Below are 25,482 nucleotides of genomic sequence, written 5' to 3' on the forward strand. Positions count from 1 at the left end.
TTCTCGCATTTACGGCCCTAGCTACTATGGGCTATTTTTTGCGGGAGTAGATAAGTTTAAGTGGCCGCTTATAGGTTCGATAGTCAACCAGCCAAATCACGAAGCTCCCGTGGCCAAGTGGTTAAGGCACAGGTCTTGTAAAACTGAGGTCCTGGGTTCGATTTCCGGGCGGGATCACTTTTCCTGCTTGTCTCCTTTATTGTTTGCGACGGTGAACCTGGTGAAAATTATGTTAATTACACAGCCGTGACGTTAGGTTCTTTCTTTCTATCTATCTATCTTCTTCTTCTTCTTCTTCTTCTTCTTCTTCTTCTGTCAACCATTACATTGGCTCTAGCACTCTTCTTCTTCTTCTTCTTCTGTCAACCATTACATTTGCTCTAGCACTCACATGCTTACATCGATTTTGACCTAACTTGGTCACAACCATCATTGACCATGCCCCTACATGTCACATCATGAGACTCAAAATGCATCTTCTCCTACAAATTACGTAGGACAGTGACGCCACTTGCATACACGCATTAGCTAAAGAAAACATAGGACAGTAACGGTATGTTCACATTTGAGTTGCAGTTACCTAATGTATATGTGGTATTTTTATTTGGGGTCAAAGGTCATTAAGGGGCCACTTCCGGTATAAAACGAAATACCTTTAAAATGCATCTTCTCCCACAAATTACGTAGGACAGTGACACCGCTTGCATTGTTATTACCCAGTGTCAATCAGCGCACCTAGACAGAATATATTACTGCAAACTGTAACGCCCAACCAGCACTTTAAGTCTATGGTAGTACCATCAATCATGTCACAGACTTCAAGTATTATTATATTATTATAACATTTCCATAAGAAATAGAATTGTACTTTTTTGGTATAAAATGTTAGTTTTCACTGTCAGATATGTCCTCTTTTAATTTGGGCCCAAACAGACGAGGCAATACAAAGACAATCGCTATCTAATACCAGCGCATAATTATGTCGCCATTGCGAGCCACTTATTCGAACGTCAGTCGTGTCGGATCTTTTGATATGTCACGACTGCCCGCACGCCATGTACGTACTGTGTTATTCACATCGTGTACGCGTTCGACTAATATTTCCATCGTAATAATAAACCGTCTTATTAAAATCTCGGATTTTGACAGCACCTCAAGTTTTGCAGGGTATTTTAGGGATCGTTCACAAAAACTTGTTAGGGGGGCCTGATGCAAAAAAATTCATCGCGAAAATTTTTCAGGGCCCCCCCTTTACAGACCTCAAAAATGTCAGCCCCCCCCCTTTTTTTGACATGAAAATTATGGATCAACCCCATAGAGAAGCATATACTCCATTTTCCCAGGAAAATTTGTGGTCATTTTTTCAGCGCCCCCCCTCAGGAGGGTCAACAATTTTCAGGCCTCCGTTTTTGTGCATCAGCCCCCCCCCAACAAGTACATATCAATCGTGTAAAAAGCAGAATTTTGAAATATATTGAGGGCGTCCTCCTCATCAAACGTTATAACATGGCTTTAAGTTGAGTTACCTCTCGTTTTCAAATTTTATATGAGAGTTTTGCATAACATATTAGAAATTGAATCCACATTTTCCGTCTACATTTTGAGAGAATTAGTGATATATTGAAGAGTCCGATTTTCGCTTGTTTACATCCGACTGCTATTTTAAACCCCATTTTGACCTCGTGGCCCGACTCGTGTATTCATGCGAATTAAAGCCATATTATAACATTTGCTGAGGAGTACGCCCTCACTGAATTTTACACGATTATATTGTACTTTATTAAACCAATATAACCTGCAAAAATCAAGACTCTAGGTGCTGTAGTTTTGTCAAAATCCGAGATTTTGAATAAAACGACGGAACCGGCGTTTTATTATTACGATGGAATTATTAGTCAAACGCATACACGATGTTCATAACACACAGTATGTACACGGCGTGCGGGACGGTGATATACACAACAAAGGGTCGTACCATAACATGACCGAAGGAGTGGTACGTATTGGCGACATGTGCGCTGGTAGTAAATTCCAATTTTCTTTGCTTTGCCGTAATTGTTCGGCTCAAAAATAAAAGGGATATATCTGACAGTAAAAGCTAACATTTTATGGCAAAGAAATGCTAATCTATTTTGTTTGAAAATGTTATAATATAACTTTAATTGCGCTCATAATCGCAAACATCACTCAAATTTTTGCCTTTTCTTTTCAAATTTGTGCATATAACATTCACAAGTAAAATCCGTTTTTAAACACTGAAATTGCTAATAATGTACCGATATAAGTGCACAATTTTTATGCAAAGTTGTCACTATACGCTGTAGAAGTAGTGATATAACAGGATTAATATCCATAGCAATGGATTTACACTACTTTTGAATGTATTGCTCTGCACTAAACGACGCCGTACGTGATAAACAGCGTACTCATGGTACTGCAGGGTTTATTGTCTCAAATGAATAATGCATTACGTAATATATTGCTTCACTTTCTTATCTAAGCTCCTTGGTGATAAAGACCTGGATCGTAATTCTATACAATTTTCACATCATGCTGATCTCCAGCACCTGAAATATTAAAGTGCCTTTGAAATAGAGCGGTATCTATCATTACACACGTACACAGGTGATTAGTGCAGCGTGCTTCTAGTACATGGCGATACATTCAAAGATAGTGTAAACACATTAATATGACATAACTACTACTACAGCGAATAGACGTGATAAACTTTTGCGGAAAGCCGCTTCACATGTGGATAAATTTGTCCTCTTTACGATGCTAATTTATAGTTTAATTGTTCGCTATTCATTACCATAGTTAAACCCTGATGGGGGTTGGTAATTTATTGTGTGATTTAACCTTGTTTTTGCTATTTTTGTAGCCATCCTCTCTTTTCGGAACGATTTAATTTAACAATTTTTTACCAACACATTCTGTTGTCAGTTGTGTCAATAATACCACTATGGTGGCCCTGAGCGGATATTCAGGGGGCAAAAGCGCGGCCGGGTGTAAGCGAATCAGGTGCATGTTTTTTGTACGAATATTCCACTAAAGGGAATAACTAGAACTAGCTCCCGAACTAGCTCTAGTTCCTCGGCTGGGACGCCGAGACGTGCAGCGAGGCGCGCAGCGCTGCCCTAGGACTGGTGGATTTTGTAATGTCAGAGAGGGGTTGTCATGGTCCCATACAGGCACTGAACAAGTGCTAGGGAACAACATGACTGTGCTCAGAGGTTATTCTACTTACCTCTGGTGCTTAAGGTCAAGGTTTCACTCCTCAACAGTGGTAACCTTCTGGATATGGATTATAGCCATAATGTAAAGTTATTTTGGTTAATTTTTTTTTCAAACCTGAGTGTTTGGCATATTTGTAATGTTTAGAAATGTCTCAACTCACACCTTATTGGATTCAGCCAAATTAAGTTTTTAGGAGCAAGTTTGAATTAAAGTCATAAATTTGACTTTAAATCCTAGTGGCGTAACCAGACCTAACCTTCCGAAGATTTAAAAAATTTCCCAATTTCTGATCAAAAGTTTCAATATTTATGTGCGAGCCTAAATTTTTGCCTATTTTACCCCATTAGTTTGGCTTAAAATGACAAGAAAACTTTCGTGACAGTTGTACTAATAATATTATTAAGAATAAATTAAAATTAAGGCTTTAAACTTATTGTAACATAACTGTCTCCATGGCACGCACGTGTAGAATGTGGTTTTAAAATGAAATGCAAAAGTAATATCTCATTTAAGAACCCCATGAGAACTACCTGCCGATTGGCCAAAAAGAAGTTTTCATTATCAATTGGACCAATCAGCAACATTGTTAGAATTGGGATGAATTATTTGCAAAGCTCCATCTGATTGGTGATTAAAGTGAAGATAACGTGTAATTCACCAATCAGTGGCAATGTTAGATCGGCAGGTAGTGCTCAGGTGGTTAATAAATGATGAAGTTGTGGTGTGTTCTTTTTTAACTTCCCCCTTTGGAAATCTAAATGGTACGTCCCTTATTCAATTTGTCTTACAGAGGAAGAAATCACTGATTATGGCGGGGATTATGGCAGCTTTTTAAACAGCGAATGGTATTGTTGGGCACTTTTCTACTATGGGTACGTTCCCAGCGCCTACTGCACCGGCGGCGGCATTGGTGGCGGCGGCGGCATTGGTGGCGGCGGCAATACAGGCTGTCCGGTTGATGGTAAGTCGATAAATGGAAGCGGTAGCGTGGCAGAAGATTATGGTTAAAAACCACTAATTAGTATTACACGGGTTTCAATGGGAAAATGGGTGAAATTTTCTCATATTCAGAACTCTCACAGTTAAATGCCACTAATATCAGGTGAAACTATATGATTAAGATGCCGAATGATCAAAAACTCAACATAGGTTGACCTGAGACTTTTCTTGTTTAAACGTACTGAACTGTAAACACCTTAAAATGGCAGTGCGCTGAAAGTTATATGGTAGGGCGAATATATACTAAAAACCGAAACTGTGCGTATGAATTTTGGTACAATTACAACAAAAATGTCATATATAATGAGAAAAATATACCATTTTGAAGCATCAAACCCTAAAATGTACTTTTTTGGCTATATAACTTGATCAATTTCAGCGATTTTATTGCAGTTTTTTAGATGCAATGCAAAAAAATAGTTACTCATCGTATTTCCATGTATCGCCCAGGCCTATAGTGGTATATAACCTATATGGAGGAACAAAGACAGATTGTTTAAATTCCTCACGGCTACAGTAAAATTTTGAATGAAAACCACATGACTAACGCCCGTATACTAACGAACGACTAACGCCCGATGTTGAGGTGAATCCAACTCGCTCCTGATTGGTTGTTCATGACCGCTAATGTCTTTTGATTGGTTTCATCCGTTTTTTGATCGCGTACTGCTATGTTCATTCAAATGAAATTCTTACTGTAGTAAAACTAGTTACTTTAAAGGAAAGAATCATAAGTGCAAGTCCCAGGATTGGGACTTTGTTCCAAAATAAATCTGCTTACGTGCAAAAGGTGTACTTGCCTTCCGAAAAGAGGGGTTTTTTTGTGCTATTTTGACATACAGGGTTCAAAAGAAATAACACCCCCTTAAATTATAAAACATTTCTTTGCATAACTTGGCATACAATTATTTATTGATATAAAAAAATTCTAAAATCTGTGAATAGATGAATCGTTTTTCAACTCTCCCAAAGTTGTCCCATTTCCAAAAACATTTCAGTGGTCAAAAATAATAACATTTTCAAAAAATGATGCTTTCAAAATAATTACACTTTTCAATATCCCATACATGTATTCTGCCCTGCCATGGCAAAGGGGCCTAACTAACAAATTGATTATGATAAGGATAATGAACTGAGTGCAATGCATTAGTCAAGATAATCGCACGCGCCGTGGAGTTATAGCATTTTGCTCGAGAGCCGATAGGCTCGAGAGCTAAATGCAATAACTCCATGGCAAGTGCGATTATCTTGACGAATGCATTTGCACGAGTACATTATCCGTCATATATTTTGAGTGTATTAAAACAATAGGCAATATTAATGACTGCATTCATTATATTAGTTTGAATATTAGGTAAAATATCTTACATTTTAAAAACACCGTCAGGTCATTGACCAGGTAGCATTTACTAGTAACTGGTCAAGAAAATCAATCACTGTAGAAGTTAGCTATCAATGGTATCGATTGCGCCATACGTCATTCTTTAGTAACTTATTCACGCATGGTTTGTAACCAATTGACTTTATGTTGTGATCATTTAATATCGTGGTTCCGAACACAGAGAGCACTTAGTTGACCTAGAAACAATCGATTTTGACGTCCCACTACATGTAGTACTACGGTGAATGGAGAAGAGAGAATAAACTTATACATCAATATCAACTGGACTTTATAGTTCTACAATTTGAACTTTAAAATCTACTAATATTGTTAAAATACACGACAGTGGAATTTTTCAATTTGTTCAGTATTATAAAGCATGATCATGATATTATGCGCTAGTGTGTGTTTCCTGGCCGTGTTTATGTTATCTTAGATATAGGCCTACATGTAATTCATTTGTAAAATGCTGAATATTTTGTAATGGTGTCATCTTGTATAATTATGGTCCACCTGTTTTTAGCCCCTTTTAATTAATATAAGCTCGATTATTCTCATTTGATGTTTGATTTATTTGAGTTCATTAATCATAATTCATGGCAATGATAGTTACAAAATAGAACAGTTTGTAACCTGTGATATACAAAGTGCGCATGAAAAAATACCATAACCTATAACTATTTCAACACCACAGAATGTATATTCGTACTTTTTTGGTGGTATATATATCGAACATAGTTATATAAGTTATATAGTAATGTGAAAGTAGTTTTTCTAGTATTTGAGCGTGCACGTATTATCTAAAATCTATTGTTTAGCGTGCGGGTTTTAGATAATGTATTGTTTAGCGTGCAGGTTTATATAAACCTGCACGCGAAGTAGTTCGCGAAAATAATGCACGGGAGAAGAATACATAACGATGAATAGAAACGGGCACTAGAAGTATATTTCGAGATAATTGATTGAAACCGTGCTCAGTTGACTTGTACATGGTAACCCATCCTAATTGGGGTAATTATTTGTATTTACGGGTTAGAAAAGAAGTGTTTTATGTTTTTAATAGGTAGATATAATATCCATTGACCTTCCTGTGGTGAAAACTCCATTTCTCAAAAATTGTTAGTTAGGCCCTTTTGCCATATGAGAGCAGCAGTGTTCGAATTTTTGGTTGTCCGTTCGCCTGTGACAACCAAAACATGCACCGGACAACCGAAAATAATGCTTTAGTTGTCCGGCGGACAACCAAAGATCTACAGTCAAAAGTCACTTTTTCAGCATGTTAGTTTGCTCAAACCTGACACAAGTGATGAATTATTTAATATTTAAGAGTAATTGTTCATTAATTGACTACACTCACTCCACTTTATTGGTCACATGTAGGCTAGTATTGTACAAAACGTTCTCAATGTGATGATTGGTATTTTTCCTTTACCTTTCTGTCCCTGATCCCTCAAGTCACCCATGCAACAACCATTCAGTGCAAAACAATGATTCGTTAAAATTAATGAGGTTTTCTTTTAAAGTTTTTATTCAGCAGTTGTTTGAAAATGACAAAATCACTAAAGAGGAAAAATAAGTTATCCCCGGATAAATTTGACCAAAAGGGTGAACATTTACCTGTAATGGTTGAAGCATCTTGATCTAAAGTGATGGCTTTCTTGGATTCATGATGTGGCCACAAGCACTAGGATCCAAAACATTCTCATCTATTAGTGCACAGTTCTTTAATCCCAATACATTTATACATTCATTGAATGACTTTTGAAACTTTGGGTACAAAACTCATACTCTGCGACTCGAGGTCAAGTTTTGCACTATGATTGTTTAATTGAGGTAATTGGACTTTGCCACTGGGATGAGGCCACTGTGGTCCATAGTGAAGGAATTGGCTGCAACTATTAAAGAGGCTGGTTGCTGACACCCAAACTCTTAATTCAACCATCTCCGATTGCCATTCTTTGACTTGTAGGCCTACGCCTTTAAAGAGAGCCGTTGCTTTTAGAACTTTGTAACTGTTTCAATCTGCGATTTACAAGTTAATTTTTTATCTTTTCTTGCCAAAGTAAAGAACTAAGCATCACACTACGCACCTTATTTATAGCTATAGTGATTTTACCAATTTTGAAACATCGGATGAATAAGAATTACAAAGAAAACCCCATTCGTGTCAAAATTCATGTGAATGAATCATTGTTTTATACTGAAAGATACTTGCATTGATCGGACACATAAATTAAAGATAACAAACCACAATTAAATCAATCCAAACATTGATCACGCTGATATCGAGAATGTTTTTGTACATTACATGTATAGGATGTTAATTGTTTTGGAAAATTACGCGGCATAGCATCATCAGCCCGATATCTGCCACGATATATCATGTAGTTTGCATGTTGTTAATATCTGGTCCGTGCAGTCCGTGATATCCTCCAACATTGAAAGATGGGAAATGTGCACATGGGATACAAATGCATGACATCACTCGCCTTCATACTATTTGTATGACATGCATATGAATTGTTTTGAAGTGTGCCAACTATTATTTTTTTCGCTGAATGCAGCCATATGATGCAGCCCTTCACATCATTCAATTTATTGTATACGTACGTTTGATGCCTAGGTTTCAAGAGATTCCATTAGCGTAGCTCCTGGAGGCAAGGGGCGGCCGTCATTTGTGAAGTAATTATATTGTACGGCAGGGAAACTAAATCAATACACGGGATCAATACACGTGTATCTGCAATACACGATTTGATATTCAGGCGATAATCTTTGGATACCGGGGTAGAAAATGATGAATATCTCCTGTAATTTTTGCTTTCTAAAGAAGCCAATTTTAAGGCTTGCACTTGAATATATGTGTTGAAAGAAGATGATAGTTGTTAGCCAGTGTATTGACAAGTAACCATGCGTTTTTAAATCAAAAACTGACAAAAATTCAGATTTACTGATCCCAAACTTGGGTTGCCAGTCTCAAGATGAAGGTCAAAGTTGTGACCAAAATTTTGAGTTGAGATCATAAGTTTAAATTACCAATTATGACGTTTACCAACACAGATGAACTTTCATGCGTAGTAAAAATGATTTTTTTTTCAGCCCGTGTAGATCCCGAGTGCTTCAATAGTCCAGCAGGTGACGACTACTGGGGAACACTTGCCGTATCTGAACATGGCTTCACATGCGACACCTGGCCCCAGGAATATCTAGACTTCTTCGCTGCACAAGGCAATGACGTACAGATTCATAATTATTGTCGCAACCCTAGTCCTACAGAAGACCAAAGACCGTGGTGTTTTATCACAAATCCAGACAATCCGGAGAGTAATTGGGACTACTGTGGACCACTTACTCACAGCACGACCTGTGAATGCTCTGGTGAGTTTGTGATTTCAATTTTAAGAATTCAAGAATTTTGGCAATGTTCGTATTGTTCTCCTTAAAAATGTTATTAAAATTTCCAGAATTTTGACAATATTCTCATTGTCAAATATTAGGAATTTTAAAATTTAAAACATTCAATATCATAGAAATAATTTGTTAAATAAATAGAATACCTAAATAAATAAATTAGCAAGTAAATTACTTTATTTATTCAGGATTTATTTTATTAATTAATTAATAATTAGTTAATTGATTATTTATTATTTACCATCATCTATGTCGCGCTTGCAATGACAACGAATGCCTCAAGCGCATTCCGAGGGAAACCGAATACCCCTAATTTTTGATCCATGCCTGTATCAAGATGGCGGTCGAGTCCTGGTTCTCTGGTTTTAATTCTGTGCTGTGAAGGGATTTCAATACACTTAGGCTATGAGCTACTATGATAATATTATCGATAAAAAAATATGATTTAAAAGGGCATTTGTGATCCACAGCATCACCCCCCCAGGCCGGGGTCAAGTTCAATTGAAGTCTAATTTCAAACACTTTAAATGGCAAATCTAGCCATGCCATTGTGTTGACCTTGGACTCTCAAACAAAAGTTTCCACGGTGACCTTTTTCGCCAGACCTACAGTTAAGAGGTCAAAGGTCAAGAAAGGTAAACATTTCAAATTGCCCATATAGAGCTCAAACTTGGTAGGTGGGTGGACCTTGGACTAACAAATAAAAGTTTCCACGGTGACTTTTTCGTCAGACTTTCGGTTAAGAGGTCATAGGTCAAAAAAGGTAAACATTTTAAATTGCCCCTATGGAGCTGAAACTTGGTGGGTGGGTGGACCTTGGACTAACAAACAAAAGTTTCCACGGTGAACTTTTCTTTAGACCTACGGTGAAGAGGTCATAGGTCAAAAAGGTAACAATATCAGATTGCCCCTATGGAGCTCAAACTTGGTGGGTGGGTGGACCTTGGACTAACAAACAAAAGTTTTCACGGTGATCTTTTCTACAGACCTACGTTTAATTAAGAGGTCATAGGTCAAAAAAGTCAACAATTTCAAATTGCCCCTATGGAGCTCACACTTGGTGGGTGGGTGGACCAAACTTTGGCCAAGGAAGCTCAGATTTGAGAGCGAAAGTCAGGTCAAACTACAAAAAGCTGCAATTGTGCTCAGCTGTGAGGACAGTGATCCCAGCCAAAGGACACACCCTGATTTTGAGATATGCAAAAGCCAATAACCATGACAGCCGAGAACCGCGAAATACGGACAACCGTCTAGTAATTATTATTAGTTGTAGGTGGCAGTGGTTCACTTTTATGTGGTTGTCATGCCACTTTTTAACCCTGGTTAAATCAATTATAACCCTAACCCCCGTAACCCCTGACCCTAATTAGCACATCGAGATGATCTGTCTTAAATGAGACCGTGGAAGTACAAGTAGACTATATACCTCCAACCTCTCCCATTCCACCTCCCTGTCACCCATAGTTACTAACCCCTAAATACAATGAGTACTTTGTAAATTTGAAGAACTAACTTGGCAAATTGGCAAAAGTCATTTAATTTAACTAATTATGCATATGCAAAACATAATAAAAATTATATTTGACATGCTTGATTTATGAAGAACTTCTCATAATTAGAAGCGATTGTTTGAAACTTGCGCTTCCTTAGGGAACAAACCAAAAGATCGATGACATCCTATAAACGTAACTAGTTTCGTTTCTCAGACGACCCCTCCTCCCTGCCTGAAACGTAAATATTAAATGTTGATGTTTTTGTACAAACGTAATCAAGTATATTTACCAGTGGCGGCTCGAGGGGGGCATTGGGGGGAAGTGATTTTCAGGGGGTGGGGCAAAATTGGCGAATTTTGCGCAAAATTGCCCCAAAGTGGAAATTTACGTGATTTGGGGGATTTTGGACTCAAAAGTGGGGGGGGACTGGGGGGCAAGAAAAATATTAGGGGGGGGGCAAATGCCCCCGTAGCGCCGCCACTGATTTTTACCCTCTTCCCCTAAACGAAACTAGTTTCGTTTATAGGACGTCATCGATCTTTTGGTTTGTTCCCTTATGAAATCGATTGAGTGAGAGTGAAATTTCATAATGTTGAAGAAAGACAATGACTCAGAAACCTACAGGTCTGTCTTTATCAAAGTAGATGTGATATGTCCCGGACGGCCTCTACTATTCATGAAAATATAACGGTGATGAGACGTAAATTGGAAATTACCCAGCAAACACAAAACGTTTTCGACATCATTCGCAAAAGGTTATAAAAGGTGGTCAGAGAACGTTTAAATGTCGGGTTATATAAAGGGTACATTAATGGTATAAAACGTTTTCATAACATTAAATAACATTTGTTGGTAATTTACTGCACAACAAACACAAATGTTTTACAGAAAACATTTAAATGTCGGGTTATATAAAGGGTATAAAAACGTTTTAATAATATTCCAAAAACATTTTTGAAAACTTGGTACAAATCATTCTACACAGAATGTTACTTTGGGGTTGAAAAATATTTAGCACCTAATGTTTGCCCAAAATATTTACAATAACGTTTTAAAACGTTTTGTAATAAACATTTTAAGAACATTTCTGTGCTTGCTGGGTGCAAATATTTTAACATAATGTTATTTAAGTTTTGACAAAATATTTGGCCAAAAATATTTGCAAAAATAGTTTACAATGACATTTCGAAAACATTTTAAAAATATTGTTGTAGTGTGTTTTCATACAAAACGTTTTAAACGATTTCATGACCTTTATATAACCCGACATTTTAATGTTATTAAAACATTTTTACCAAACCAAAACCAAAAATATAACTTATTTAAAACGTTTTAAAAACGTTTTTGTGTTTGCTGGGTAGTAATATAAATCCTCGATGACAGTCAGAGCAATATATAGGAAGAGAACAACATTTTAAGAAATATCTGTGAAATCTGTGATTTCACAGATATAGATAAATTTGTCTCTTAATCACACAAATGCGAATTTTCATCGTTAAAAAAGAACCACTAACCGCGAAATGTGGATATCCAACTAGTTTGCCCCGCAGGGCTACAAAGAAGCACTAACCGCGAAATATGGATATCAAACAAGCTTAAGGGATCTGGAATGAGCGTTTTGAGCGTTTCGACAGTATTTTTGTGGGACATGAGAGCACATCAGACATATCGAATTGCATTCTGAATACGAAGAATGTGTTTCTGTTATCAAATAATTTTCATTTTTTGAAATTCACGTTATACTATAAATTTTATGACAAAATATTAAAATTTGATATTTTTCACATTTTTGATATATAACAGTCCTTAAAAATAAATCTAATGATATATTCGTAAAGTGCATGTAGCTGGGAGGAAAAGCCGACGATCAATTGAAAATTTTGACCTTTCATATTGAAGATATGGATTTATATCTTCAATATCAAAGATCAACATTTTCAATTGATCGTCGGCTTTTCATCCTACCTACATACACTTTAAGTATAAATCATCAGATTGATAAAGTTTACTTCGAGTACTGTTAAGGTGGTACGAAAGGCAAAATCAAGTTGCTCTGATTGAGATTAAAATAGACTTGTTGCAGAGAGATATGCAAAATAATCTTAATTCTAAAATTTGAGCCAAATCGGACAAACGGTTTTTGAGATATTGCTGTTGAAAGATTCTTTGTATTCTATTGTTTTTGCCAATATATTGATGAAGTTAATGAAGACAATTGGCAAAATGTGCTCATTAATATTAATTTTTGCCAATATTTTGCCAATATTTTATGAATAAACCTTCATCCTACCTTTACCCGTAAGAATTTTGACCTGAAACTTTGCCAATGTGTCTCTATGACCTAAACCTTTAACATGTGATTTTCCGCAAATCTAATTTGCATATTTGCATAATTAATTAGCCTTAAGTATAATGCTAATTAATTATGCAAATATGCAAATTAGATGGGCGGAAAAATCACATGGTAATGTTTTAGGCCATAGAAACACATTGGCAAAGTTTCATGTCAAAATCATATAAAATAAAAGTAGTATGAAGGTTTATTCATAAGATATTGGTATAATATTGGCAAACATGAATATTCATGAGCACATTTTGCCAATTTTCCTCATTAACTTCATCAATATATTGGCAAAAAACAATAGAATACAAAGAAACTAAAAACATGCATATCTTGACAACCGTATGTCCGATTTCCTTCAAACAAAAACTATTTTGCTCAGTGTATTTAGCTTAACTTATTCAATCTATTCAAATGGTTCTAAATTCAGTTTCTGTTTTCCAGAAACATCGTTTCGAACCCCCTTAAATACCAAAAATCATTTGCCATAAAATGTGTATTACATTGCGAATTTCAAAAAAATCAAAATTATATGATATCAGAAGGACATTCTTCGTATTCAGAATGCAATTCGAGTTTTTACGGTATTATTATTATTATTATTATTATTATTATTATTATTATTATTATTATTATTATTACTATTATTATTATTATGATTATTATAAAGCTATAAAGCTCAATGTTACAACAATAATAACAAAGATTAAAAAAATGTTTCAAACGCATTACAAGAAGTGATAAATATCTAGACGTATTCAAACTAAAACCTTTCCAGCATAATTTGCCATAATTGTTTTACTATGTATTTATTTATTTATTTCAGTCAATACAGGCTGTCCGGTTGATGGTAAGTCGATAAATGGTCAATGGAAGCGGTAGCGTGGCAGAAAATTATGGTTAAATACCATTAATTATGTATTACACGGGTTTCAATGGGGAAATGGCTTATTTCGGGTGGAATTTTCTCATATTCAGAACTCTCACAGTTAAATGCCATTAATATCAGGTGAAACTATATGATTTAGATGCCAAATTATCAAAAACTCAACATAGGTTGCCCTGAGACTTTTCTTGTTTTAACGCACTGAACCGTAAACACCTTAAAATGGCAGTGCGCCCTCGAAGCTGAAAGTTACAATATGGTAGGACGAATATTTACTAAAAACCGAAGCTGAATTTTGGTACTATTACAACAAAAATGTCATATAATGAGAGAAATATACCATTTTGAAGCATCAAACCCTAAAAAGTACTTTTTTGGCTATATAACTTGATCGATTTCAGCGATTTTATTGCAGACTTTTAAAACAAATAGTTACTCGTCGTATTTCCATGTATCGCCCAGGCCTATTAGTGGTATATAACCTATAGACGAATCCAACTAGCCAAGTCATTGTCAGGATTTGGTCGGACATTATTGGATCCCTGCAGCACCAACCTGATGTTGTGACTGCCCAATTGGGTGGATTAATGCCGCTTGAAATTCGATGTTAGATTCTTTTGTGTTGTAAACTGTCATCATTCTCTTGTTTACGTGTAACACGGGTGATAGAATGCAGTTTAAAATACCCTCCAAGGCCGCATCATTTCACATTTTAGGTGAGATGGAGCCGACGGGGACTCAGTTATGGCTGCCATTGAGGTGTAGGAATGCGTGAAATTGGATTCGTCTAAAGACAGATTGTTTAAATTCCTCACGGCTACAATAAAAATTTTGAATGAAAACCACATGACTAACGCCCGTATATTAACGACTGACGCCCGATGTTGAGGTGAATCCAACTCGCTCCTGATTTGTTGTTCATGACCGCTAATGTCTTTTGATTGGTTTTTTTCGCCCGCTCATATTTTTGTTCTTTAAAAAATGATCGCGTACTGCTATGTACATTCAAATGAAATTCTTACTGTAGTAAAACTAGTTAGTTTAAAGGAAAGAATCATATGAAGTGCAAGTCCATAGCCAGGATTGGATTGGGATTTTGATCCAAAATAAATTTGCTTACATGCAAAACGTGTACTTGCCTTCCTAAAGAGGACTTTTTGGGCTATTTTGACATACAGGGTTCAAAAGAAATAACTCCCTCTTAAATTATAAAACATTTCCTTGCATAACTTGACATACAATTTATTGATATAAAAAAACTCTAAAATCTGTGAATAGATGAATCGTTTTTCAACTCTCCCAAAGTTGTCCTATTTCCAAAAACATTTCAGTGGTCAAAAATAATAACATTTTCCAAAAATGATGCTTTCAAAAAAGGTTACACTTTTCAATATCCCATACATCGTCACTGGGCGGGAAAAACCTCATATGTACTTTTGGCCCTTGAACATGGATAAAGCCTTGTAGGTGTAGACTCTATATTGAAGAGGTTGCTTCATCCATGTTCAAGGGCCAAAATTACATGCAGGAAACACCTCATATTTACTTTTGGCCCTTGAAAATGGATAAAGCCTTGATGGGGCAGACATTATATTGAATGGCTTGCTTTATCCATTTTCAAGGTCAAAAAGTACATATGAGGTTTTTCCTGCCCAGTGACGACATGTAATGTACAAAACGTTCTCGATATCAATGTGATGATTGGTATTTTCTCATTACCTTTCTGTCTCTGATCCCTCAAGTCACCCATGCAACAACCATTCAGTGCAAAACAATGATTCGTTGAAATTAATAATTTAAAGTTTTTATTCAGCAGTTGTTTAGAAATGACAAAATCACTAAGAAGGAAAAATAAGTTATCCCCGGATAAATTTGACCGAAAGGGTGAAAATTTACCTGTAATGGTGGAAGCATCTTGATCTAAAGTGATGGCTTTCTTGGATTCATGATGTGGCCACAAGCACTATGATCCAAAACATTCTCATCTATTAGCACACAGTTCTTTAATCCCAATACATTTATACATTCATTGAATGACTTTTGAAACTTTGGGTACAAAAACTCATACTCTGCAACTTGAGGTCAAATTTTGCACTATGGTTGTTTAATTGAGGTAATTGGGCTTAGCCACTGGGATGAGGCCATTGTGGTCCATAGTGAAGGGATTGGCTGCAACTATTAAAGAGGCTGGTTGCTGACACCCAAACTCTTAATTCAACCATCTCCGATGGCCATTCTTCAACTTGTACGCCTTTAAAGAGAGCCGTTGCTTTAGAACTTGGTAACGGTTTCAATCTACCATTTACAAGTTAATTTCTTATCTTTTCTTGCCAAAGTAAAGAACGTAGCATCACACTACGCACCTTATTTATAGCTATAATGATTTTACCAGCTTTGAAACACCGGATGAATAAAAAATAAAACCCCATTCGTGTTAAAATTCATGTGAATGAATCATTGTTTTATACTGAAAGATGGTTGCATTGATCGGACACATAAATTAAAAATAACAAACCACAATTAAATCAATCCAAACATTGATCACGCTGACATCGAGAATGTTTTTGTACATTACATGTATAGGATGTTAAATTTTTGGAAAATTACGCGGCATAGCATCATCAGCCCGATATCTGCCACGATATATAGTTTGCACATTCCTAAAATTAAATGTTGGATAAACCATGTTGTTAATATCTGGTCCGTGCAGTCCGTGATATCCTCCGGGATACAAGTGCATGACATCACTCGCCTTCATACTATTTGTATGACATGCATTTGCATTGTTTTGAAGTGTGCCAACTATTTTTTTTCGCTGAATGCAGCCCTTCACATCATTCAATTTATTATATACGTACGTTTGAAGCCTAGGTTTCAAGAGATTCCATTAGCGTAGCTCCTGGAGGCAAGGGGCGACCATCATTTGTGAAATAATTATATTGTACGGCAGGGAAACTAAATCAATACCCGGGATCAATACACGTGTATCTGCTATGCACGATTTGATATTCAGACGATAATCTTTGGATACCGGGGTAGAAAATGATGAATATCTCCCGTAATTGTTGCTTTCTAAAGAAGTCAATTTTAAGACTTGCACTTCAATATATGTGTTGAAAGAAGATGGTAGTCGTTAGCCAGCGTATTGACAAACAACCATGCGTTTTTAAATCAAAAACTGACAAAAATTCAGATTCACTGATCCCAAACTTGGGTTGCCAGTCTCCAGATGAAGGTCAAAGTTGTGACCGAAAATTTGAGGTACGTCTTATTTTGTGTTGAGATCATAAGTTTAAATTACCAATCATGAAGTTTATCAACACAGATGAACTTTCATGCTTAGTATCAATTTTTTTTCAGCCCGTGTAGATCCCGAGTGCTTCAATAGTCCACTAGGTGACGACTACTGGGGAACACTTGCCGAAACTGAAAATGGCTTCACATGCGACACCTGGTCCCAGGAATATCTAGACTTCTTCGTTGCACAAGGCAATGACGTACCGATTCATAATTATTGTCGCAACCCTACTCCTACAGAAGACCAAAGACCGTGGTGTTTTTTCACAAATCCAGACAATCCGGATTGGAATTGGGACTACTGTGGACCACTTACTCACAGCACGACCTGTGAATGCTCTGGTGAGTTTGTGATTTCAATTTTAAGAATTCAAGAATTTTGGCAATGTTCGTATTGTTGTCTCCTTAGGAATTTTATTAACATTTCCAGAATTTTGACAATATTCTCATTGTCAAATATTAGGAATTTTAAAATTTAAAACACTAAACATAATAGAAATAATTTGTTAAATTAATAGAACACCTAAATAAATAAATTAGCAAGTAAAGTACTTTATTTATTCAGGATTTATTTAATTAATTAATTAATAATATGTTAATTGATTATTTATTATTTATTTATTTATTTATTTATTTATTTATTTATTTATTTATTTATTTATATTGATAGGAATTTTAAATTTGTTCGGAATTTTGACAATAAAAACTGTAAAATTCCTTAATTTGACAGATAACTACAATCAACGAAAAAAGTCTTTGAACGCTTGCGTGTAAATAACGGAAAACTGTCACCCCCTCTCCCCGTGCAATGTTGAGAAATGCCATTGTCTTCAGCGGTTCCCCAATGTGTTCCAACATTGCTTGATGGGGAGAGGGGAAGGGTAAATCATTGTTGTAGATGTCATGTTTCTTCCCAAACACAATATACGTCATTTCCATGAACATAAGAAATTCTGCACGGAATTTCGACAGAGTGTGCCAAGCATTCCAAGGACTTTTTTCGTTGATTGTCTCTACCGAATGCAAAATATTTCATCTAAATTTCGTTTTTGTCTCATAACTCAAAAACTGAATGTCGTATGAGCTTCAAATTTCACACGATTTGAGAGTGGATTATATGCTTTGCAAACATAATAAAATTGTTGATAAAAAGTTTGGTTTATTTAGGGAGTGGTCACTGAAAACACCCCATGTGCTTTTAAATTAGACACGTTTCATAATTATGGCTCTAAACTGCTCTAAAATGTCGTTTTTGTCCATAACTCAAAAACAGAATGTTGTATGAGCTTCATATTGCACACGATTTGAGAGTGGATTATATGCTTTGCAATCATAATAAAATTGTTGATAAAGAATTTGGTTTATTTAGGGAGTGGTCACTGAAAACAGCCCATATGCTAAATTACACACGTTTAATAATTGCACGGGAGTGTGCCAAGCGTTCAATGACTTTTTCGTCAAAAAAAGTTGGGATTTTATACCACTGAAACCTCTGGCTACATAATGCTTATGTATAAATAAAAAAAAGAACGAAATTACAACACATTGTCTGTGGAGCAGTGAAATATCATGCGTAACTCGCAAACGCAAAATCAGAATCAACTGAAATTTTGGGAATAAGCTTTTTTCGTGGATATCTACTGAAAATGTCATAGAAAGAGGATGCTAGAATCACAAAATAGGACTACTCCTTTAAAGGCGTATTCTGCATGGCGTATCAGAAGCATTGTGATCTTTGTAAACAGCCTTTTTCTTTACGTGATCCAAGTATTTTACATGTTCAGAGGTGTATCAAGGTCAATCTCAGTTGTCTGAGTTGGCAAAGACAAATCATTTTGGTTCTGTATTGAATATTGAAATTATATTAACAACATACAAAAGGCAATTGCTTGAATGAGCTGACCTAAATTCCAGTTTAAAGATATTAACATACTTCCCCACACTGTACATAATTGTTATTAGTTGTAGGCGGCAGTGGTTCACTTTTATGTGGTTGTCATGCCACTTTTTAATCCTGGTTTAAATCAATTATGTTCCGTACGGCATAGGGGACACCTGATTGCTGAGAAGAAGAAGAAGAAGCGCAGTGATTTATAGTGCGCTACGCACAGGCACAACGCCTAGACGTTGATCCACAAGCCTCAGCACACTTTACAGGCCTCCCTCCTAATCCCCGTAACCCCTGACCCTAGTAAGCATATCGCAATGATCTGTCTTAAATGAGACCGTGGAAGTACAAGTAGACTATATACCTCCAACCTCTCCCATTCCACCTCCCTGTCACCCATAGTTACTAACCCCTAAATACAATGAGTACTTTGTAAGTTTGAAGCACTAACTTGTCAAATTGGCAAAAGTCATTTAATTTAACTAATTATGCATATGCAAAACATAATAAAAATTATATTTGACATGCTTGATTTATGAAGAACTTCTCATAATTAGAAGCGATTGTTTGAAACTTGTCCTTCCTTAGGTAACAAACCAAAAGATCGATGACGTCCTATAAACGTAACTAGTTCCCTCCCTCCCTGCCAGAAACGTAATAATTTAATGTTGAAAATTTTGACATAATAATAATAATGACACATTTTTCAGACCGATGTTTTTGTACAAACGTAATCAAGTATTTTTACCAGTGGCGGCGCCAGGAATTTTATTCGGTGAATTTCAGGGGGGTGCAGAATTGGCAAATTTTGCGCAAAATAACCGCAAACTGGGAGGGGGGCAAGAACAATATTTGTGGGAAAATGCCCCCTGCCCCTCGTAGCGCCGCCACTGATTTTTACCCCCTCCTCCTAAACGAACTATTTTCGTTTATAGGACGTCATCGATCTTTTGGTTTCTTCCCTAATGAAATCGACTGAGTGAGAGTGAAATTTCATAATGTTGAAGAAAGACAATGACTCAGAAACCTACAGGTCTGTCTTTATCAAAGTAGATGTGATGTGTCCCGGACGGCCTCTACAATTCATGAAAATATAACAGTGATGAGACGTAAATTGGAAATTAGTAATATAAATCCTCGGTAACAGTCAGAGCAATATATAGGAAGAGAACAACATTTTAAGAAATATCTGTGAAATCTGTGATTTCACAGATATAGATAAATTTGTCTCTTAATCACACAAATGCGAATTTTCATCGTTAAAAAAGTACCACTAACCGCGAAACGTGGATATCCAACTAGTTTGCCCCGTAGGGCTACAAAGAAGCACTAACCGCGAAATATCGATATCAAACAAGCTGAAGGGATCTGGAATGAGCGTTTTGAGCGTTTCGACAGTATTTTGTGGGACATGAGAGCACATCAGACATATCGAATTGCATTCTGAATACGAAGAATGTGTTTCTGGTATCAAATAATTTACATTTTTTGAAATTCGTGTTATAATATAAATTTTATGACAAATTATTAAAATTTGATATTTTTCACATTTTTGATATATAACAGTCCTCCAAGTAAATTTTATAAATCTAATGATATATTCTTAAAGTGCATGTAGCTGGGAGGAAAAGCCGACGATCAATTTTTGACCTTTCATATTGAACATATGGATTTTTCCCCAAAAGACCTAATTTTTTGGTGTTTTGGGGAAAAAATCCATATCTTCAATATGAAAGATCAAAATTTTCAATTGATCGTCGGCTTTTCATCCTACCTACATACACTTTAAGTATAAATCATCAGATTTATAAAGTTTACTTCGAGTACTGTTAAATATCAAAAATATCAATTTTAATCATTTGCCATAAAATGTGTATTACATTGCGAATTTCAAAAATCACAATTATTTGATATCAGAAGGACATTCTTCGTATTCAGAATGCAATTCGATATGTCTGATGTGCTCTAATGTCTCACAATAAATACTGTCCAAACGTTCATACCCCATCCCTTAATGAAATTATGGGGTAAAAAGTTTTTTAAAAGCAGGGTTAGGGTTTATGGTTAGGGTTAAGGGTTAGGGTTAGGGTTTAGGGTTAGAGTTTAGGGTTGCTCTCCGTTCTCGTTAAGTTATTATTATTATTATTATTATTATTATTATTATTATTTATTTTTATTATTATTATTATTATTATTATTATTATTATTATTATTATTATTACTATTATTATTATTATTAGTATGATTATTATAAAGCTATAAAGCTCAATGTTACGACAATAATAATAATAATAATAATAATAATAATAATAATAATAATAATAATAATAATAATAATAATAATAATAATAATAATAATAATAATAATAATAATAATAATAAAATAAAATAATAATAATAATAATAATAATAATAATAGTAAAATGTATCACAAACCAATGAAAAACACAAAATCATGCATACATAAACAAAATATAAAAATTACTTATTTTAAAATGGTCTTTTTGAAAACAAAATGTTTCAAACGCAAGAAGTGTTAAATATCTAGACGTATTCAAACTAAAACCTTTCCAGCATAATTTACCATAATTGTTTTACTATGTATTTATTTCTTTATTTCAGGCGATGTGAATCCTGGCGTAGGAGGTAAGCTTAGTAATGTCGAATAATTGTACCTTTTTCATTCATTTCTCTTCCACTTCAGTCTACTAATTTGACAACAGTTTAAAAATCAACCACTGCCACTGGTGGCTAATATGTGACCGTCCACGGCGAATGAGCCGTAAATTCCTCCCCGGTCAATTTTGTTTTATTTCGTGTTTAAAAATAAACATCATAAACTTAAAAATGGTATATCATTTGACTTCAAACGATATCCAGAAGCGAGGTTATGGTTTGTTAAACTTTGCTCCTTCAACAAAATTATAGCTTTTTATGTTTTTACATGTGTCTCTTTTTCCACATTGCTGGCAATATATATCAAACAGTCATAATTGGCGGTCATTTCAAATCATCCCCAAGTCAACGAGGTTTAAGAAAGTTCTCTCATTGTTAATTGTTGGCTATGCATACCTGTACAAAATACAATGCCTGGTAACCCACCACTTGAACAGGATTTAGCAAAAGCAAACAAAGACCAGAGCTATTAAAAGTTCTATAGCCGGCCATCTAAGGTAGAAGCTTATTATCCACTTCAACAATAGGATTATTGATTAGTTTTGACTATCAAAATAAGACGGAAGTCGGGCCAGACTTAAGTTATCGATGAATACGACCTTCGTACACATTTTACACCGTAACACAGAATACAATTTAGGGAATTTACGGCTCGTTTGTGCTGCCGGGTCACATATCATGTTTGTTTCATAATTTGAGAATTGAAAAAAATTGAATAGATTTTGATATCATGTATTCAAATTATTTATGCAGAAAAACCTGTTAATTCTAACAATATGTACAGACATTTCTTTCGTATTTATGATATTTTTTATTTCAAATAAAGAATTAAAATTATGCTTATACGTTAATTAAACGCCTAATAGTAAACATCGTGAATGTAATCGATTGAGTTGAACCATGGATGGAATCAAAATAAGCCAATTCAACTTTTCTGTCAATACGTAAGTCTTTGCGCCTTGAAACCCACTACATTACGTTTAGACTGCTGCCCTCAGTCGCCAACAGTCGTACATACGAAGTGTAGACGGCTGATTATATTACGTATATCTACGGATCATTACTGTGCAATTCACGTTAATGATGTTAACGATGTGCGCATCGGCGTGATGTAATTAAATTAAACTCAAAGGCTTGTGTGATTTACCGAAAAGGTGATTTGGCATTCAATTCGCGATGCATTGTGGGAGAATTTGGTAAAGCTGTACTCTGACATATTGCGGAAATTACTGTAATTATTATTATTTTATTATTGTATTAAGGAATCGGATATCAACGTTTTTAAGAAAAAATAATAAGACTCGAGCAACTGTGCCCTTAGCAAGGGCACGATGTAAGTTAGGCGTATGACTTTGATGACATCATCATGCAGCAATACTGTGCAACGTTAAATTTGACCCGACCTTTGACCTCGGGTGACCTTTTCGGTTTCATACTCCCCAAGTGTTAGGGATCATCTGCCCCAAGTTACAGCCTGATTGGAGCAACTTTAAATTTGACCTGACCTTTGACCTCGGATGACCTTTTCGGTTTTATACTCCCAAGTGTTAGGGATCATTTGACCCAATTCACAGCCTGATCGGAGCAACTTAAAATTTGACCTGACCTTTGACCTTGGATGACCTTTGCGGATTCATACTTCTCAAGTGTCAGGGATTCTTTTCCCCGAGTTGCAGCCCAATCAGAGCAACTTCTAATTTGACCTCACCTTTGACCTCACATGACCTTTGCCTTTCCTTAAGTGCCAGGGATCATTGTCCCCAAGTTACAGCCTAATCGGAGCACCTCACATGACATTTGCGGTTTCATACTTCCCAAGACTCAAGGATCATTTTACCCGAGTTACAGCCCAATCAGAGCCACTTCTAATTTGACCTGACCTTTGACCTCACATGACCTTTGCGGTTTCATACTCCCCAAGAGTCAAGGATCATTTTCCCCGAGTTACAGCCCAATTGGAGCAACTTCAAATTTGACCTGACCTTTGACCTCACATGACCTTTGCAGTTTTATACGGTCATATTTCAATATTTTACTTACCCCCCCTTATTCACCATTATTGTGTCATCTGTAGAAACTATATAGTGGGAATTATTGATTTTCATAAATGCATCATGGGAAGGCGTGATGCAGTTTTAGCCAAGATATCACCCCCCCACCCCCATTGATTAATGTTACCAAACTTATATCATGATGAATAATCATTTTTGAAGATAAAATGTGCTGACCTTAAAAAATTGAACAATGTTTAAGACTGCCGCTATTCATTCCAAAAAAGGCACTTATTGTTCAGCTCCTCTATGGAGATATTTTCCACGGCAGCCATCTATGATCATACTTGAGGCTCCACCAAACAAACCATGGGTTTTGAGGTCTTATATTTTTGGTTGTATGTCAACAAAATCGTTTAAATTTTCAGGATGATCTTATTTCATGTGGTTATAAGCAAATATAATGTTCCAAATATCGCTAGTTAATAAATACATTAAGAAAAAGCACCTTAAAATTGTACTTTCTGTTAGTATTCCATTTTGGACTTAAACTTTTTAACATGTTCAAGCAGCCCTATATAAAACCGTGACACTCCAAAGGCCATATGTCTGGAATGAAACGTCCGATTAAAATTATTTAAACGCCAAAATGTTTCTTTCATCAATTCCCAGCCAATAAGTTAGGTCAGAATCAATTTAAAAGTACTTAAATTTTTAGTGGACATGCCTAATACTATAATTGAAGACCGAATTAAAAAGACTAGTTTGCGTCTGACGTCCGGGCAAAGGCGCGACATGATTGGTTGCTGACCTGCGCAGTATAGCATTTTTGGTCCGCTTGACAGGACGTCATACGCAAACTAGTCTTTTTAATTCGGTCTTCAATTATAGATCACAGTCACGACTTAATGATATCACAATCTCTCTTGCTGATGAAATATGAAGAGCCATCCGGGGGGAGCCACCTGCGTTTGTGTCCGGGATCAAAAGTTTAAAGCTTCATTCAGCATTCATGCTTCTTCTTCTGAATCTCTCTGACAGAGCGTGTAGATCCAGACTGCTACATATATGCAGATGGCACAGACTATCGTGGTCTCGAGTCTACAACTAATGATGGTAGATCCTGCACAGATTGGGATGATCCGGACTACCAGCATGAATATAAATCGACAAATGACGACTATCGCGGTACGGGACTTGAAGACGGCGCTTACTGTCGTAATCCCGATAAGGATCCTGTTGGGCCGTGGTGTTTAGCTATTACGGGCGACCCTGACCAGCAACAATGGGATTACTGCACCATTGATCCACCAAGCTATTCTTGTGAATATTTTGACGGTAAGGAATTAAATGAATAAAATAGCAATTCGTTACTTTGCAACCTTTACGACGACATGAGCTGACATGTAAAGATGCATGAACACTGCAACGCAACAAAGTTCCAAAAACTGACAAAGCTTTAAAGTGAGCCCTCTGTTGTTCTGAATGAGTTATTGCAAATCTGTCTTACAGATTTGTTTGACAATATCTAACGAATTGGCTTTTTGTGAAAATGAAATATGTAAATTGGTTAGGGTAAAGGGGCGGGCTAACTTTGTTTTTACTGGCGGGTATTCAAAAAGTCAGATAATTAAATTAGCCATAAAGTTATTTTAATAATTTGTCATAAAATTTGTATTATATCGTGAATTGCAAAAAATGATAATTATTTGATATCAGAAAGACATTCTTCGTATTCAGAATGCAATTCGATATGTCTGATGTGCTCTCATGTCCTACAAAAATACTGTCGAAACGCTCAAAACGCTCATTCCAGATCCCTTAAGGCAACTGCATATTGGATTTCTTGCTCAGCTTTACTTCAACGGTCTGATTGGTTACT

At 35.8% G+C, this 25,482-nt stretch overlaps 1 protein-coding gene across 2 annotated transcripts in view; it reads left to right on the forward strand.

The window, feature by feature from the left end:
* The window catches only part of LOC140166002 (plasminogen-like), a 58,957-nt gene that overhangs the window by 20,828 nt on the left and 12,647 nt on the right, over positions 1-25,482 (forward strand). For both annotated transcript variants that reach the window (XM_072189370.1, XM_072189371.1), the window contains 6 exons: positions 4,028-4,198; positions 8,717-8,995; positions 13,689-13,712; positions 17,109-17,387; positions 21,556-21,579; positions 24,642-24,938. In XM_072189370.1, coding sequence (XP_072045471.1) covers positions 4,028-4,198; positions 8,717-8,995; positions 13,689-13,712; positions 17,109-17,387; positions 21,556-21,579; positions 24,642-24,938 — 1,074 coding nt within the window. The remainder of the gene's footprint in view (positions 1-4,027; positions 4,199-8,716; positions 8,996-13,688; positions 13,713-17,108; positions 17,388-21,555; positions 21,580-24,641; positions 24,939-25,482) is intronic.

This window comes from Amphiura filiformis, chromosome 12 (assembly GCF_039555335.1).
Source record: "Amphiura filiformis chromosome 12, Afil_fr2py, whole genome shotgun sequence".
NCBI classification, from domain to species: Eukaryota; Metazoa; Echinodermata; class Ophiuroidea; order Amphilepidida; family Amphiuridae; genus Amphiura; species Amphiura filiformis.